Genomic DNA, 16,457 nt, shown 5'->3' on the forward strand with positions numbered 1-16,457 from the left:
TGTTTCTTGTTTGAGAAATGCAATGACTAAAAGCCCTTGCCTTGCCAGGAGGAAACTAAAAGACGCTAGAAAATTACAATTGTAAAATTAAAATCGCCGCAAAGAAATTTTTGCTAACGGCTATTAAAAACCAAAACATATCTTAGGCATGAAGAGATCACCTTTAACCCATTAAAAAAAAATAGCTAGTTCTGAACAATACTTTACGTATTGAAAAAATATAATTACGATCATTGAGGATAAAAAACAGCTGAGTTTAATCGCCAGTTCCGATATTTGTCTTTCCGTACCCAGTAGTATTCGTATATCTATGAATCAATAAGCAAGTGTTACCCCTGTATTGTAGAAAGTTTTTGACTTCAAATCAAAGCGTCAATTTGTGATATTATTAAATTGTCTTCGTTACGACAAATGTGATTGAAACAACTTGAGAACTTATAAGCGTAAACATTACACAAATTGGTTAGTTAGTTGAAGAGATCGACCCTCGCAGAAAGGGATCGAAATGATGAGTGCAATGACCCTGTATTAAACAAGTTATTACAAGGCCGTTAAATTTAGGTGTAGTGCAACTAAAAGTTTGCAAAATTCACGATAATGGAGAAAAATAGTTGGACAGTTTCACTTTTATTCACTTGGTGCGAAGGCTTTGTGCAAGCTCGCCTGGGTACCTATTCATCAGATATTCTACCGCCAAACAGCAGTACTCAGTATTATTGTGATCCGGTTTGAAGGGTGAGTGAGTCAGTGTAACTACAGGCACAGGCGACAGAACATCTTAGTTTCAAGTTGGTGGCGTATAGGTGATGTAAAGAATGGTTAATATTTCATAGAACAACATTGTCAATGGGTAGTGGCGACTACTTAACATTAGGTGGCCCATTTGCCATTCCGCTTACTTATCAATACAACAAAAAAAAATTAAGCTATTTATCAATTTATTAATATTTACAAAATAAAAAAATAATGGCAACTCAGAACCAGATTGTAATACAAAATAAAAACCCTCCAAAGGCTTTTTGTCGGTTTTATTTAAAGGCAAATAAGCTTTCCCCTTTCAATACGACATATTGAGCTTAATATGCACGAATTCACATTTATTTTGTCACATTTCGGTCGCCGGGATTGCCCAGGTATTAAGATACTGAATTCAGCTTGTATAATCATTTGTGTACAATAAATAGATACATAAGACAGTCTAGTAATATTTGAACGTAATAGTAAAGTTCTATTAATGTTCCACTATTAATGTTTGACAAGGACCATCTCTTCTTTTTTTTTGAAGATAACATTTGGAGCTCGCGCTTCCCCAATGCGGGATACACGCGGCACATTCTCAACTCAAATCAATTTCCATAATTATTAATTAGGTACTACAAATAGTACGGACATAATTAAGTATAGAGTAATATAAGCAGGCATTTTCTTTAATCAATCCGGGGACAAAGAGATATTACGCGGTATCAGCGGTTATTTATCAGTCGCAGCACCGAACTCGTTAACACGGCTACCTGTCCCTACATAACTCACAGTCTTAACGACCAGTTTGTTAACTCACGAATTAATGTCTCAACCGCTCCACTGAGAGAACATCGATCTTGGAAGAAAATTTCAAAGGGAAGTAACACTGAATTACTGAGGGTACTATCGGTGGGGACGTGTTGAAAATTTTAAAGGGAGTAAAGTGCACGTAAATTATATCTAATAATTACTTGTATATATGTTACCAGTGGGTGCTTGCATCATTAATTTAATTTTTTGATAATACAGTATTGTAACAAACTGGTAATATTATTACTGGATGGAATTTTTTTTTTTATCGATCAACCTCTTTAGGTGCATGTTTATTATTTATGCCATCTCGCTACAATGTGGTTTGATAAAAACACATACGACGAATTTCCGTTAAGTTAAGATTTACGTCTTCTAGCCTCTAAGTGTAAATAATTCAACTAATTGGGATGTCTGTCCAGCACAGCTGCATTGAATCGTCGCAGTTAATAGTTTTAATTCAGTTACCCCTCATCTCAGGCGATCAATGAGTTAAGCTATGCACGAAATCGTTTTTATTCGTTCAGATAAATTTATAACATACTACAATAGTAATTATTGTGAGTCGAGAAACTTCGTTATCAATAAGTAAATTAAATCTCAATAATCTAACATTAATAACTCAATCGGGGTTTATGACTCACACGCCAAATTTTCTTTCGTATCATGCATTTTCTCAATTATAAACAGACATTAAGAACATTTAAACGACCAGTGGTGCGGATTAGGACACATAAAGTTCTAGTCACTGGGTGAACTGAGCTCTTTTTTGTCTAAAAAATTCAACATTATTATACGCAAAAATCATAAGGCTTTAATTACACGAGTTACCGCAACCTGGTGTGATCCGTGTGGCGGGTACAAAGGCTACGAGATAATGAAAATGATAATTCTTTTATCGAGTTAGTCCTTTTGCGTTCGGAGGCGAAGCAAATTAAATGCCAGCGTCGAGTTCCCGACAATCCAGCAAAGCACGCGCTATCTAATTTAGTTTGAGAAACAAAATTTAATTGGTCGGCCGTCTTTGAAGTTATATGGCGTAGGCTCCTTTGAACGCCTGCCAATGTCGGAGAGGATTTTTGTAAATTTAAAAGCGGATTCGCTTTCCTAGATTGCTCATCCAGTGTTATTTCCCAACATAAAGAGAATTTCTTATTAGTTGCAATTGGTGCTTTGCAAGATATTGTTTTCCGGATTGGTCGAAAATTTACCTTTGCAGATATTTAAGTATTATTAATTAAAAAATAATTTTCGCAGAATTAGAAAAACAAAAATTCTTTCGGTAGCTTGGTTGGCTTTGGGTAACTAAATTCTAGTTTAGCGTTGAACATGATCCGACGTTTAATATTTTAAATATTCGCTGGGAAAAGTTTCCTTACATCGTAGTCGGAATTATTTAACGACTCAAAGTTTCACATACGGTAATTACGAATAGCATGCGATTTTCCCCCTGTGATATTGCGCAATTGATGAGGAAGGAGAAACTTTTCTCTAAATTATTCGTTACAAGATGGCTGCTTTAAATTAAATCTTTGAATTTCACATATCAAAGCTTTTAGGTTTAATTAATGTACATTTTAAAGCATAAAAGTTAATTACAACATAAATAGTGGTAAGGTTCTGTGCAAGCCTGTCTGAGTAGGTACCACCCACTCATCGGATATTCTGGCACCAAAGCCAAACATCAATACATAGTATTTTTGTGTTCCGTTTTGAAGCGTGAATGAGCCAGTGTAAATACGGGAAAAACGGACATAACATTTATGTTCCCAAGGTTACAGTAGTAATAGTCGTAATGGTTAAAATTTCTTACTGGACCAATATTTAAAGGCGGTGACCACTTACCAAAACATGCGAATATATATCAATTAAAAAAAGCAGATTATTAATTTATCATTTGATAGATTCGAAGACATTAAATATGATTTAATTTAATTTGCAATGATCGTTGTCTACGTTCATGCCGCCTAGTATACTGTAAAATTATACCCCCGTATTATTGTTGGTAATTTCTGTGTTCGCGCGTGTATTAACAATAAAATAGCAATAAAGGCGCGCGAGGGTAATATCATAGTGAAATACTGGGCCCTGTTCGAAACTAATAAGGGAATGAACGAAGTTTGTTGTTTCAGTTGTAAAAGCATAACGTGGTTATCTTCTGAATTCTACGAAATTTAGTGGATTTCAAATGTAGATATTCAAATTTGGAACAATATTATGGAATCAGTTGGAGATTTTTTTTATCTATACTTAGTATGTTTTGTCTATTCTCACTTGTAAATATTGTTTAGTTAACTCATTTCTCTATTTTCATCATCATTGATTGCGTATTAAAAATAAGGCATAGCAATCGTTTAACTTAAGCAACATTTTTGAAGATAAAAACGTACTCATGTCTCTAAGGGCCTTAGTTAGTTTAGTCAAAAGTGAAAAATTGTATATTATTGTTTTTAACCACTACTAACCACCACTAGCTTTTATTATTAGAGCAGTTAATGGAGAGCATTTATTAAAAAGTGTCATTGAAGGTTTAGGCATTAGACTCTCATAAAATGCTTTATAGGTTTAAACAGGGTTAACAATTTTTACTTGTATAACTTTATGGGGCGATGCTTTAATGTTATGTTCCTTTTTAAATTATCTTGTAATATTGCCGTCATCGAGTACGTAGTTATCATATTATGAAGTTAATAAAGCGTGGAATAATAGTAATAACAGTTAAATGTACGTGTACTTTTAATTTAATAATTATATCATCTCTCTCTTTCTAACTCTTGGAGAAGAAGGAGCGAAGTATCTTGTTATAACAGAGTTTCGAGACGGCCGCTCAAACAAATCATCTTCGAGCCATCTAATCTTTTGAAATTGACGCCACACAACTTGATTGCCAATCAATGTCCTGTCCTTATTATCTTTACGTAATTTTGTTGATTTTTTTTGGTTATAATATATAAAAAAAAATCTTACAATACTGTTGTTTGTTTTCAGTTTATTTTTGTCAGTTCGTTAAAGCCCACGAATATTTACCAATTATTTCTCAAACGTCGTTCATGTGCTTAATTTGTTCTTATATAAGAAAAGTAAAATGGCGCTTCAGCTCGTCTTCCTTTCCAATGCAATATAATTCTCGGCAATCGAATAAAACATCATGATGACATGTGTGACGTATGAAATCTACCAACCTACATTAGAGCAGCATGATGGAAAAAACTCCAAACATTTTCAGCACAGCTGAAAAAAATCAGGAAATGTCTATGAGTATGTGGAATTACATTTTCATGGAAAGTAATCCAGTCCCCTCTACAGTAGACAAAGGAAACTATTTAAAGTTGTAATGTTGTCGATATAAATCGTTTACTGGTCGCTCTTTCTCTGATGCATTCTTAAATTGAATGAATTACCTTCGATAGTTTGTCTCTTCTTGAATTTCAATTAGTTATTTTAGCTTATATATACAGATTTTATTGATTCATAAGAACGACGCCCATGCTAGGACTAAACGCCTCGGTTGTTTAGTGACTGATTTGTATAGCAGATCCAAAGGCCCGGGGTTCAGAAAAAACCGGTAAGGAACTTTTTTTCAAAAAAGAATACTATGACTATTCTATGACATATTTCATGACATAATTTTACGTTAATAATAAATTAAAATTCGACCAATTATTTGACTACAAAAAATCGAAACGCAAGACCACCTACATACCGATAATATTATGATTCTATCACAAATCAAATGCCAGTTGTAAAATGTACTGAACATTGTGACTGAGCTCTTAACTGAATGAATACTTAAACATTTCTTTGCAGATATTTAAAACGACTACATGATCCTTTTATACCCGCGCCAACGTAAAACACGTTGGACCTGAACATAAATCTCCCAGACCTTAATCCGCGCTATCAGCGACACGCGACCGTGATTGCAAATCACTTACGTGGTTATCACTTATTCGAAGTTCTTGGAAGATAAGTGGAAGGAGTTACGATCAGCATGTAATGTGGATCCAATGTTCTCGTGTGTTCTTTTGAGATTGTATAACGAATATTTGTGGTTAGGAAGCAGTGTTTGAAAAAACTTAATTTCCTTGGCATGTTTTTTGCAGTGAGATTTTTTCTTTTCCAATTTGGGGTTTACTTGTTTGATCGGTAATAAAACGTAACGCTTCAATATTAAATTATGATTTTTAATTTTTTTTCTTTCTTGTCAGAGAAATATTTATTCAAACAGAAAATGTTCCAAAGTTTTATTGTTTAATAACAATTCACTGGAGTTATAATAAAACTATTTTTGTTTTTTTAAAGAACAATACCGAATTATTCTGATTACATAAACTCTGGGCTAAGAGTTTTCAAGTAGTTTTCTTTCTTTAAATTGAAAAAAAATTGTCTTAAATTTTTTCGATATAAGCAGGAGTAAAGAGATCTGTTCTTATGAATTTCCTTCTGGGTTTAATGAATTATAAAACAAATTAGGCACATAAAAAAATAATGCTAGCTCAGTACCCCTGCTTATGATTCTGGCTTTCTATCTACTAAGCGATAAAATGTAAAAAATTGAAACTGGTATATTGATCGTAATAAATAATAATATTTATGTTTAATCAAAATAATGAGAATTGTTGTTGCTTTATCATTTATTCGAACGCTGCAGAGCTAAGTGCTTTCGTTGACTGACTAAACAGGAGCAGAGATAGGCTACGCTGAAGTGGAACAATTTAAATTCAGACAGTAAATAAATCGCGCAGCTTAGAGAGTCGTTCAGAAAGAAACACCGCGCCATTTTGCATTTCAACTCGGTAAATGGTGTTTGTTGAGCTCTCCTGTATAACGCCCGCAAATTAAATGCGTTGTACACAGTATTTATCAAGACTTCTTATTGGATCTCGTGGATTTTGTAATGTGTAGTTTCAAATGGAAAGTTAAAAAAAGCCTGTGTCTTTTCTTAAAGAGAAGTCTTGAAACTTATATCACCGGGCTGCTCTAATAAGCACAGATTTACATCAGACACACGTAATTTTTCGCTTTCAAGAATTTCTTTCATGACTTTATTTTTACTTTTATCAAGATTATTTCTTTCATAGCCAATATGAAAACTGTTCATGTTTATTTATATGTATTGTTGCAAGGTTAAATTTAGTTATGCGAACGTTTTGTAAATAAATATTTATGAAAAGGTAGTTATGTTGGCCCATGGTGTGAGATCAGTACAAGAAAATGCTTAATCAGCATTACAGGAAAGTAACATGAATCTTCTCACATCGCGGGATACATATTTTATGTGAAAATATTGTATTAAAAATAATTTCAATTGATTGTAGCATGAGCTTCTGCTCGGTCAACTAGTTTAATTTGAATGATAATTTGAGCGTACAAGTCTTTAGTTTCACATAAATCCGTTCGTCCAAGCCGCTTTGCTTTAAATGAATAATAAAATACATATGTGCACTGTGACTTTCCTAAGAGAAACGTCGACGAAGGAGGCCTTTGTGTAAAAATACACGGTCTAATAATGTTTATTTGAACTTCACAATAGATCCTAAAAGTTTGACTTTTATATCAAACTATAAATCTTACTTCGTCCGTTCCTTAGAAATATAGTGAGTAAACTTGGTCATATTTCAGAACTCGAAATCTTTAAAGGCAAGACTAAAGAAATATTTAACTAGAATTGCCTTATTCGTAGCTCAGGTTCCTAAATACGTCATGTATCGAGTTTACCTTTAAAATCATCTATATTTTACACTAAAATGAATCTTATTTCCTGAGACTTGAGGATTATTATCTCTTACACAGAAGGATGCCCCATTACCCGTCGGCTACGAAACGGCATAACTAGATTTTACAACTTCGACCTTTTCTGAGCTCCTCCATCTTGTTTCTTCTTTCCAACTTCACAGCTGTATTAAAATACAACTCTTTGTTTTACTAGTCATTCTTTATATTTGATTGTTGGATTTTTTTTTGTTTTATTCAATGAAATAACAAAATTGGATGTTAATGTTGTTCTAATGGAATTATAATTTTGTACGTACAAAGCTGAGATGGCCCAGTGGTTAGAACGCGTGTTAATTAACCGATGATTTCGGGTTCAAACCCAGGCAGGCATCACTGAATTTTCATGTGCTTAATTTGTGTTTATAATTCATCTCGTGCTCGGCAGTGAAGGAAAACATCGTGAGGAAACCTGCATGTGTCTAATTTCAATGAAATTCTGCCACAGGTGTATTCCACCAACCCGCATTGGAGCAGCGTGGTGGAAAATGCTCCAAACCTTCTCTTCAAGGGGAGAGGACGCCTTAGCCTAGCAGTGGGAAATTTACAAGCTGCAAATGTAAAAAAAAAGTTGTATTTGATTACTAACGAAAGAATCGTATCTAAATGAGAGTGACAGAATTAAATCATAAACTTCTAATTTGATTTGAATGATTGTCAATTATAATGGCAAATCTCAAGTATTCGTTTACAGTGTAGGAGACGTTATCTTGCATAAAGTGTTCAGCCAAAGGTCATTCTCATTTTCGGATAAAACGGACACCCGACAGAACGGTAGAGAAAACACCGTCCTAACCTCACTCTGCATCTGGTTAGAAAAAAATCAATAATTTCAGGGCCGAACCTGAATTTAAACTTTGAATCCCACTTAGAAGACCGACAAAATAGGCAGACTTCATAGTAATGTTATAGCATATTTAAGAAATTTTAGCAACGTTGCAAGTATTCTGCATGCTGCAGTTACTCGTATTTCAAATATAGCATTTACAAGTAAATTGTTCACATTAAACATAAGTTTTACTAATAAAATAAAAAAAAGTATAATATATATAGTATAATGGTTTCGGAAAATCACATTTACGTCATTTCTACCTTTTGATTGACGATCAAGTCAACTTCGAATTTAATTTTATTAGTGTGGACAGACTAGCATACACGTAGCTCATATATAATATACCCTTGTGTAATAAAACTATGGTACAAAAAAAATATCGTGTACTTTTTAAAATATTTTTGTATTATAAATCGTTCGTTTGCAGTGGATGAAGCTGTAACGAGCGTGTATGTCAGTACACGTTGCGTTTAACGAGTGTCAAGGTGTTTACCTTTACTGTCTACACAAATATTTGACCTGAAAATTCTGGATGTCTTTCATTTTATACACTAAAAATTCTTTATTTAATAATCGAAGCAAAAAAGACTACAATTCTCACAACACACAGGCATAACATGTTTAAAACGTTGCCGGTGGTGACCATATACCACCACGTGGCTCACATGCACGTTGCCTCGTGGCCCGCTTTAAAAGGGAATTGTAAAATTTCCGTCTTCACTATGTCGATTCCTTCTATGGGCAAGATATTGCTTCTATGATATAATTCCGTAAATACATTTGTTTTGGCTAACCACTTAATTTAAATCTAATTTAAAAAAATAAATATATAACAAGCCTTTAGTACTCTATAAAAGATATGAATGAAACGAAACCGGATAGTTTTTGTTCGTTGTTTTATTGAGTTTAATAATAAGTTAACATACTCATGTAATGCAACAGTCAATAAAATCTAAATACTGATATCGTTGCCAGTTGTTTTCAGGAGAATCTACACTCCGAAGTCTCAGTAGATCAATGGTAAACGCCCCTGCTGCCATAGGCTGTTACTGTTCTCACTACTAACATACGCCTAATACTCAAATATAGGACAAAATTCCAAACAGGCACACTTTAAAAAAAAAAACACTCATCGTAATTTTTAATATCAACGCATGGACGGAAATATGCCGGCTCTTACAATAACAGATGCCACAAACTAATTCCACAATATACTTCTAGTGCACGAGTCCTTTCATATAAATGTACGAACAATTCAAAATGCACATTACTGGATAGGAATGTCATATCCGTTGTAATTTCGAGATGGAAGAAAAATACGTAGAATAAGCCCGTATACCTTTTCTCTTCCATTATTTTTGCTATACCGTGAACTGCGACATGAATTATTCATATTTGTGAATTAATTGTTGAAATATACGAATAATAAAACTTTTTAGTATTTCATTAACTTTAAAAACGTTTGACGGGTAAATGGGCCAGCGAAGGGTAAAGGGGTACCACAAGCATATGTATTAAAATATTTATTCCATTCCTCGCATTGTCCTTGCCTACTATTGTAACTTACGAGGGGAATACCCGGATTGTACTTATAGGGTATGGGAGTTCGTATGTCGATACACCTCCCGAATCGTTGTTATTGCCCTCCCATGTTTTTCTTTTTTTTTTGTGTTATAGGTGGCAAACGAGCAGGAGGCTCATCTGTTGGAAAGTGACTACCACCGCCCATGGACATCTGCAACACCGGGGGGCTTGCAGGTGCGTTGCCGGCCTTTAAGGAAGGAATACGCTCTTTTCTTGAAGGTTCAAAAGTGATACTATAGATCCAAGTGAACATATTTACAACCAACCATATTGACAAACCCAGAAATAATTTAAGTGCTGGGTTCTTTATTTTCCGGGCCAAGGGAATGGAACTGCCAATTTAAAGACTCCGGGATGTTACGGAGAATTCCATATACTTCAAACAACTCCGTTCCTATTTAAATTCCGGGGAACTTGACCCAGTAACCTACTTACAAACTAGTTACGAAACAAAAGAGTATAATTTACTAATTAGCAATCTAAGTTTTAAATATTAACAAGGAATAAAGTTACAAATTTTCACTGCTTAGTTAGTTCGCTAGGTTTTTAGTGAAAAAACATACAGGAGCTTCTATTTCCGTAATGGGTAGAAGCAACGAAATGTTATAAGCTTACCGCTTCAGTGTGAACTGGATGCACGGCGAACAGCAGTGCGGCGAGGGCAGCAAATGGTCTCTGCAGGCCTGCGACAACGGCACCAGCTCGCGCGACCAGCGCACAGCACGCGGCGTGCAGCGCGATATTGCACATGTGCCACCACCACGCCGAGAGCCCACATAGGGCGTAGTTTAGCCTGGAATTATAATTCGAGTTTTAATTTTTTTTTATGTTATATACATAGGCAGATAGGCTATTAGATGGTAAGTGGTCACCACTGCAATATACCTTGGTACTGTGAAAAATATTAATCATTTCTCAGGTGATCATTGCGCCACCAACCTCGGGAACTAAGATGTCCCCTGTGCCTATAGTTACACTGATTTAGTTATGCTTCAAATTGTAACAACAATACCTAAGTGTTACTTTTTGGTGGTATAAAATATGATGAATGGATAGCATCTACCCAGACGGTCTTGAGATTAACGGTTAACGTGCCTAGCGATTTCAAAATGTACGATCTTGTACCCGGATTGTATTGTCAACCCCATTCCTAACGCAAGGTTTACATTTAATTGGATCAGAAAAGATAAATTTTATTAAATATTTTGGAAAGAATAATCTTCATTCTAAATTTAAATATTATGTTTAAAATAACTTAATAATCTTATAACTGTACAATACAAGAACTATACTATAAATGATAAAAAGTTCGTATTCGTTGATTACCGTGTATTCTTCATTTTGTATAACAATAAATATTTTTTTTAAACAATACTAGCATTTACTGTCTTTCGGTCAAAATATCATTCGTTCGGGTAGGATTAAATTAAATTTAAAGCGGCGAGAACTCAGGATCGACTACATAAGTCACCATTCAAACTAGACACAATATGGTGTTATAACATAACTGACAAGGAACCTGAGAGACGAGTCTCTATAGAGCTCTATCGACATTTAAATTTAATAATTTAAATTCTATTTTCAAGTTGATTTTAAAATCTTTTGTCTAAGAAATTCAAAATTTCAAGCATAAGTTAAGACTTCGTACAGAACTTAAGGCTCTGCGTCCTAAATTCCCCGCTACGTCCAAGGATGTATGGGCGACGTCTTTAATGGGCCTTGCATTGTCTGTCGCAGAGCTCTAATGGTTTTGTGGCTAAAACAGAGATTTTCTTAATGCTTAAATTGCTTTCCGTGAGAAATGTCGCCTTAAACATAAAAGGACAGTTACAATAGTAAACGCTGGAGAGAAATTACGAGACAAGGAGTTTTGAAATACCGAGATAAAGTATTGTAGTAATGAATTTAACACATAATGGTTTAGTTTTGAGCGTTAATATTATATTCACAGGTTTTATGTCTGAAGTTTGTGTTTTAAGTTTTATGCATGCATACTAACTAATAGTTACAACTAACAGTTGTGCTCAGCCACCAAAACTGTGATTAAAGGCACAAGGGAGTATAGGTTCCCATGGTTGGTAGCAAATATAATAGCGTTGTGTTTATGAGTTTTTTTTATATCGGTAGGCGGACGAGCATATGGGTCACTTGATGGTGGTCCCCACTACGACAATGGCGCTGTAAAAAATATTAACCATTCCTTACATCACCAATGCGCCACCAACCTTGGGAACTAAGATGTTATGTCCCTTCTAGTTACACTGAGTAACTCACCCTCCAAACCGGAACACAACAATACCTTATTATTGCTGTTTGGCGGTAAAGTATCTGATAAGTTGGTGGTACCTACCCAGACGGGTCCGCACCAAACCCTACCACCAAATGAGAGTGTAATGTCTTTCTGCATTGACTACCATTTACTACCAGATGGCCCAGTAATGATACATTGAAATATTAAACGTTAAACTCATTTGAATTTCAGAACAATTTACATTAAAATGTCCTGTGAAGATTTTTGAATGCAGCAAAGCAATGTCAAGTACCACGATGTTTAACATAGTTTAGGAAGATTCCCCTTTTGTCCCCAGTAAACGTCTGGCGTTTTACGTTTTGTATGGAGATATGCAGCCGCGGGCGATGAAACAAAGCTCGGGACGGGCGAGACAGCTGTGACGCTTTATTTTAAGACGTCTAATTTGATGTTCCTCCTCACTTAACTACTATATTCAAAGGATCTTTCATATTTTCCTTTACCTTTTTACTGGTTCATTTGAGAGCAGAAAATATTTGTTTATCAATTACATTTTAAATATTTCATCTGTTCACTCTTCTTATATTAATAATATTAATAAATATGGACAAAAGTAATTATAATAATATCTGTCATGAAACTTAAACATTAGCAGTTTTACTTTTATTTCAAATAGTTCCATAAAAAGTGTAGCAATTTTTTTTTGTCAGAGTTTACATGCACAAGGGAGAATCCGTATATAATCCAGTCAACATTTTATAAGTTTTGAAAATTATTATAATTTCTAGAATAAAAAAAAACAGATTTTTCAATCACAGAAGTTTTCAATCGGTAGAAAACCGCTTTATATTCGACATTCACTCATCGAATAAATCGTCCGTTTTATTGGTCCTGAGTGCGGTTGAGATTGACAAGCAAGGACACCTTAATAGATCATTCTTGATATTCGATTAAAATTTGTTTGAATTGATGGAACTGGTCCATCAAAAATTTATTCAAAACCCATAATAGGCACAAATAACTTCCGAAAATACTTTACATCCAAACATTAATTATATTAATTTTGAGTCCGGTTTGAAAGGTAAATAAGCTGAAATCATTATAACTACAAAAAAGGATGATATTCCATTATCGGCAGCGTATTAACACTGTAAGATTGGTTATAAAATTTGACTGACAAATAATCTCCAGACTACCGGACTGAATAGTAACGCGAAGTTCATAAATAATGTAGATATTGTCAATATTATTGTATCTGAAATCAATAGACATCAACACTATTTGACAATTCACCGTGTTTGTTGTTATTACGTACCATGTATTTTTTTTAAATCAAGGCCTATACCGTCCAACCTACTCTCATGAAATTTTCTATTAAAGGTATTTAAGGCGTAAAGGAGCACAAAGAATATTTAATTTTTTCTTTTGTTTATAAATAGCTTATCATGTCATCGGACGCTTCATTTGTCACCAAATACAGTTATTTTATTTTTTATTCTTATCTAATTTCTAGGTTCGAATCACTCCTTATCTAATATTGGTCAATCCCATATAATATATACGTAAGGTATATGATTGTGACGTCAGTCTACCCCGATACAGATTGTCTTAAGAAATTACTCCAGCGTTTAGTCGTATTTAGTCTTCTAGTATTTTACACTAGCTCATCTCTTCCAAAAGGAAACAAAAATACGGAGTTGTTGGCATCTATCCAGACCTGCACAAAGCCGAACAACGGAAGAATTATTCTCCCTAATTCCATAACGTTTTTTTGAAAATCCGTCTTAAATACCTCATATTCTAATCTACCTTAAATAAAATAAGGTTTCAACCAACATGTGCGTATAAGTCTCTCATTAAATACGATGTTATCTTGCCTCGTAACGTCACTGCGTGGTAAACTCAACTTGTTTATAATACCCTAATCTTAATAAAGTCATCTTTGGAGCCATGTATATGAAGCCGACCCGGCGTACGAGTATGATTGACGCGTGTTATCCTATGACTTACGCCGAGTTTTGAGAGAAATATTTTGTGTCAAATGAGTATAAATAATTCTCTTTGATAAACAATTCGTCGACTGTTGGTTGGTGTTATACTCGTTGCATTATATGGAAAAGTTGAACTTCGATTTCATTAAATTTCGCCATCAACTTGACTACCTCATAGTATTGCAATTTTTCATCTAGCTCTAACTTATACCACAAATAGTTTTAGCTATCACTCATGAAATGTTATTCAATTTTGTAATTATAATAATTTAACCTACGAGTACATACTTAATCTGCTGAGTTCTATCTTGCTTAGCTGTGATGCTAATCTGTATTGGTATAATTTCGGCCTTCAGATTTCGATCCGGACATATCTGATTAAACAGATTTGCTCATTAATTGGCAAAGTTCAATATCTGATTGTGTTCAATGCATCGGAGATTGAAACATCATATGATGCAATGTGTACGAAACAAATCTGAGAGGTAATATTTTGTTAAATTTAAGTATGTAATAGTTTCTTTATCCACATTCTCAGAATACCAGGATGCTGTATATAATAATACTTAGTCCAAGAAGGCTTTCTGTGGAGTAATAGATGCGTCTGATACAATCATTATAAAAGTGTAAAATAAAATGTCAACATTCAGTTCTTGTCTTCTAGTCAGTCCAGTATTAATATCGTCTGTTTAATGTGTAAATTAAAAACAGTTACATTTTAACTTCTGGAACTTTGCCTAAATGTAGTGATTTTTCTAACAATTGGATATTAGACACTATCTTTAACCATGGTTAAAATTAATAAGATTTTAATGCTGTTTATTGGGTTATTGTGTATGAGCTATTTACAGGCATGAATTGTAATACCTGTTTATTTGTTTTTTTGTGAGCATTTAAGCAGTTTCATAAAGTTTTTACCACGCTCAAATTCCGGAACGGGCCAGAATTGGAAGCCTACTTGAATGCTTCATTCAAGTAGGCTTTTGAACAATCACTTTAGATATCGTCATTTTATAAGATTACAATAAATGTAAAACCTTTTCGCTTTTTTTATTTCATTTATAAAACGATGTCGATTGAATATGCCTCTCTTTATTCAACGAGTTTAAATCCCACGGTTTTTATCCTGTATAAAATATTTTAGTGGGCAATATGCCTTATTTATCAATGTTCTATTGTGTGGCAGTGTAATATTCACGTGCCTCGATCGCGTTAACACGTTTAGTAATCTGTCTGATTCCTCCAGTCATGTAGAATGCTATCCCAAGGGATCATGACATTTAGGTATTGTGTAGTGCACAAATATTTACTTTGCAGGGGGCTGTTTGAAATTAGCCGCTCTGACTTGACTTCTTTGTAACGTATGATTTATTTTTATTTTGACTCCATGATTATATTACCGCGTCAGCATAATAAATACAAATTATTATGCTGACAGTACTAACATTGCTACAATTACCAAATCGTTTATAACACATAACGTAGGGTGGATGAAATATCTTAGAAATAAGTCTAAGCTTTCCTTTGTAACGAAATTGTTTCTTTATGTTTATAACAGTAGAGTATAATATTGTGTTTTAAGCCAAAAAAAATGGATATCGTGAATCAGTAAGTTGTTAGTAGTAGTAATTGGCTATCTAGAGTAGAAAATAATTAGATGATTAATTAATTCAAGAAAGGCATGACAAAGGCTCACTACTTGAGGAGAAGTTTTGGAGGTTAATCTAGCCTACTTTTTTTTAAATGTCATAGGTAGGCGGACCGGTAAATGGGCCGCCTGATGTTAAGTGGTCACTAACGCCCATAGACATTGGCGCTTTTAGAAATATTAACCATCCCTTCCTTCGCCAATGCGCTACCAACCTCGGGAACTAAGATGTTATGTCCCTTGTGTCTGTAGTTACACTGGCTCACTCACTCTTTAAGCCGGAGCACAACAATACCAAGTATTGCTGCTTGGCGGCAAAATATCTGATGAGTGGGTGGTACATACCTAGACAGGGTTGCACGAAGCCCTACCACTAAGTAAAATATTGTGTCCTTTAACTTTTTCAAAGTTGAAGGACAAATATTATACTGTGATAGAATTTTGAAATATGGAGGCTTCTCGCGTTTTTTCTCTACATAGCTTTAACGATGCCACTTCTATATACAGAGGTAAATACTATCAGGCGGCCAACTCTCAAGATGATAAATATTTCATATTGTAAATAATAATGTTGTTATTTAAATATACAAGATAAAGTTTACTCTAACAAAGAAAAAACATACCATGATAAAGGTTCTAAATGATAAGAATTTCCAAGGCATTTTCCATTGAGAATATAAAGAATACTTAACGTTTACACTTTGAAAGCGGCTGTAATTTGTGTTAGCAGAAGTTATAACTGAGGCAATGGCGCTACGCGATGCTCACTAACTTTATATTATGGTAAGTACATTTTATCTAAAGCTGGACCCCATAATTTCCCATTAC

The 16,457-nt window shown here is 34.2% G+C and overlaps 1 protein-coding gene across 1 annotated transcript in view; it reads right to left on the bottom strand.

The window, feature by feature from the left end:
• LOC113397385 (protein O-mannosyl-transferase TMTC1-like) overlaps positions 1-16,457 on the bottom strand; it is a 169,153-nt gene that overhangs the window by 42,826 nt on the left and 109,870 nt on the right. The window contains exon 3 of the mRNA XM_026635701.2: positions 10,355-10,532. Within this exon, the coding sequence (XP_026491486.1) occupies positions 10,355-10,532 (178 nt within the window). The remainder of the gene's footprint in view (positions 1-10,354; positions 10,533-16,457) is intronic.

This window comes from Vanessa tameamea, chromosome 3 (assembly GCF_037043105.1).
Source record: "Vanessa tameamea isolate UH-Manoa-2023 chromosome 3, ilVanTame1 primary haplotype, whole genome shotgun sequence".
In the NCBI taxonomy this organism is placed as follows: Eukaryota; Metazoa; Arthropoda; class Insecta; order Lepidoptera; family Nymphalidae; genus Vanessa; species Vanessa tameamea.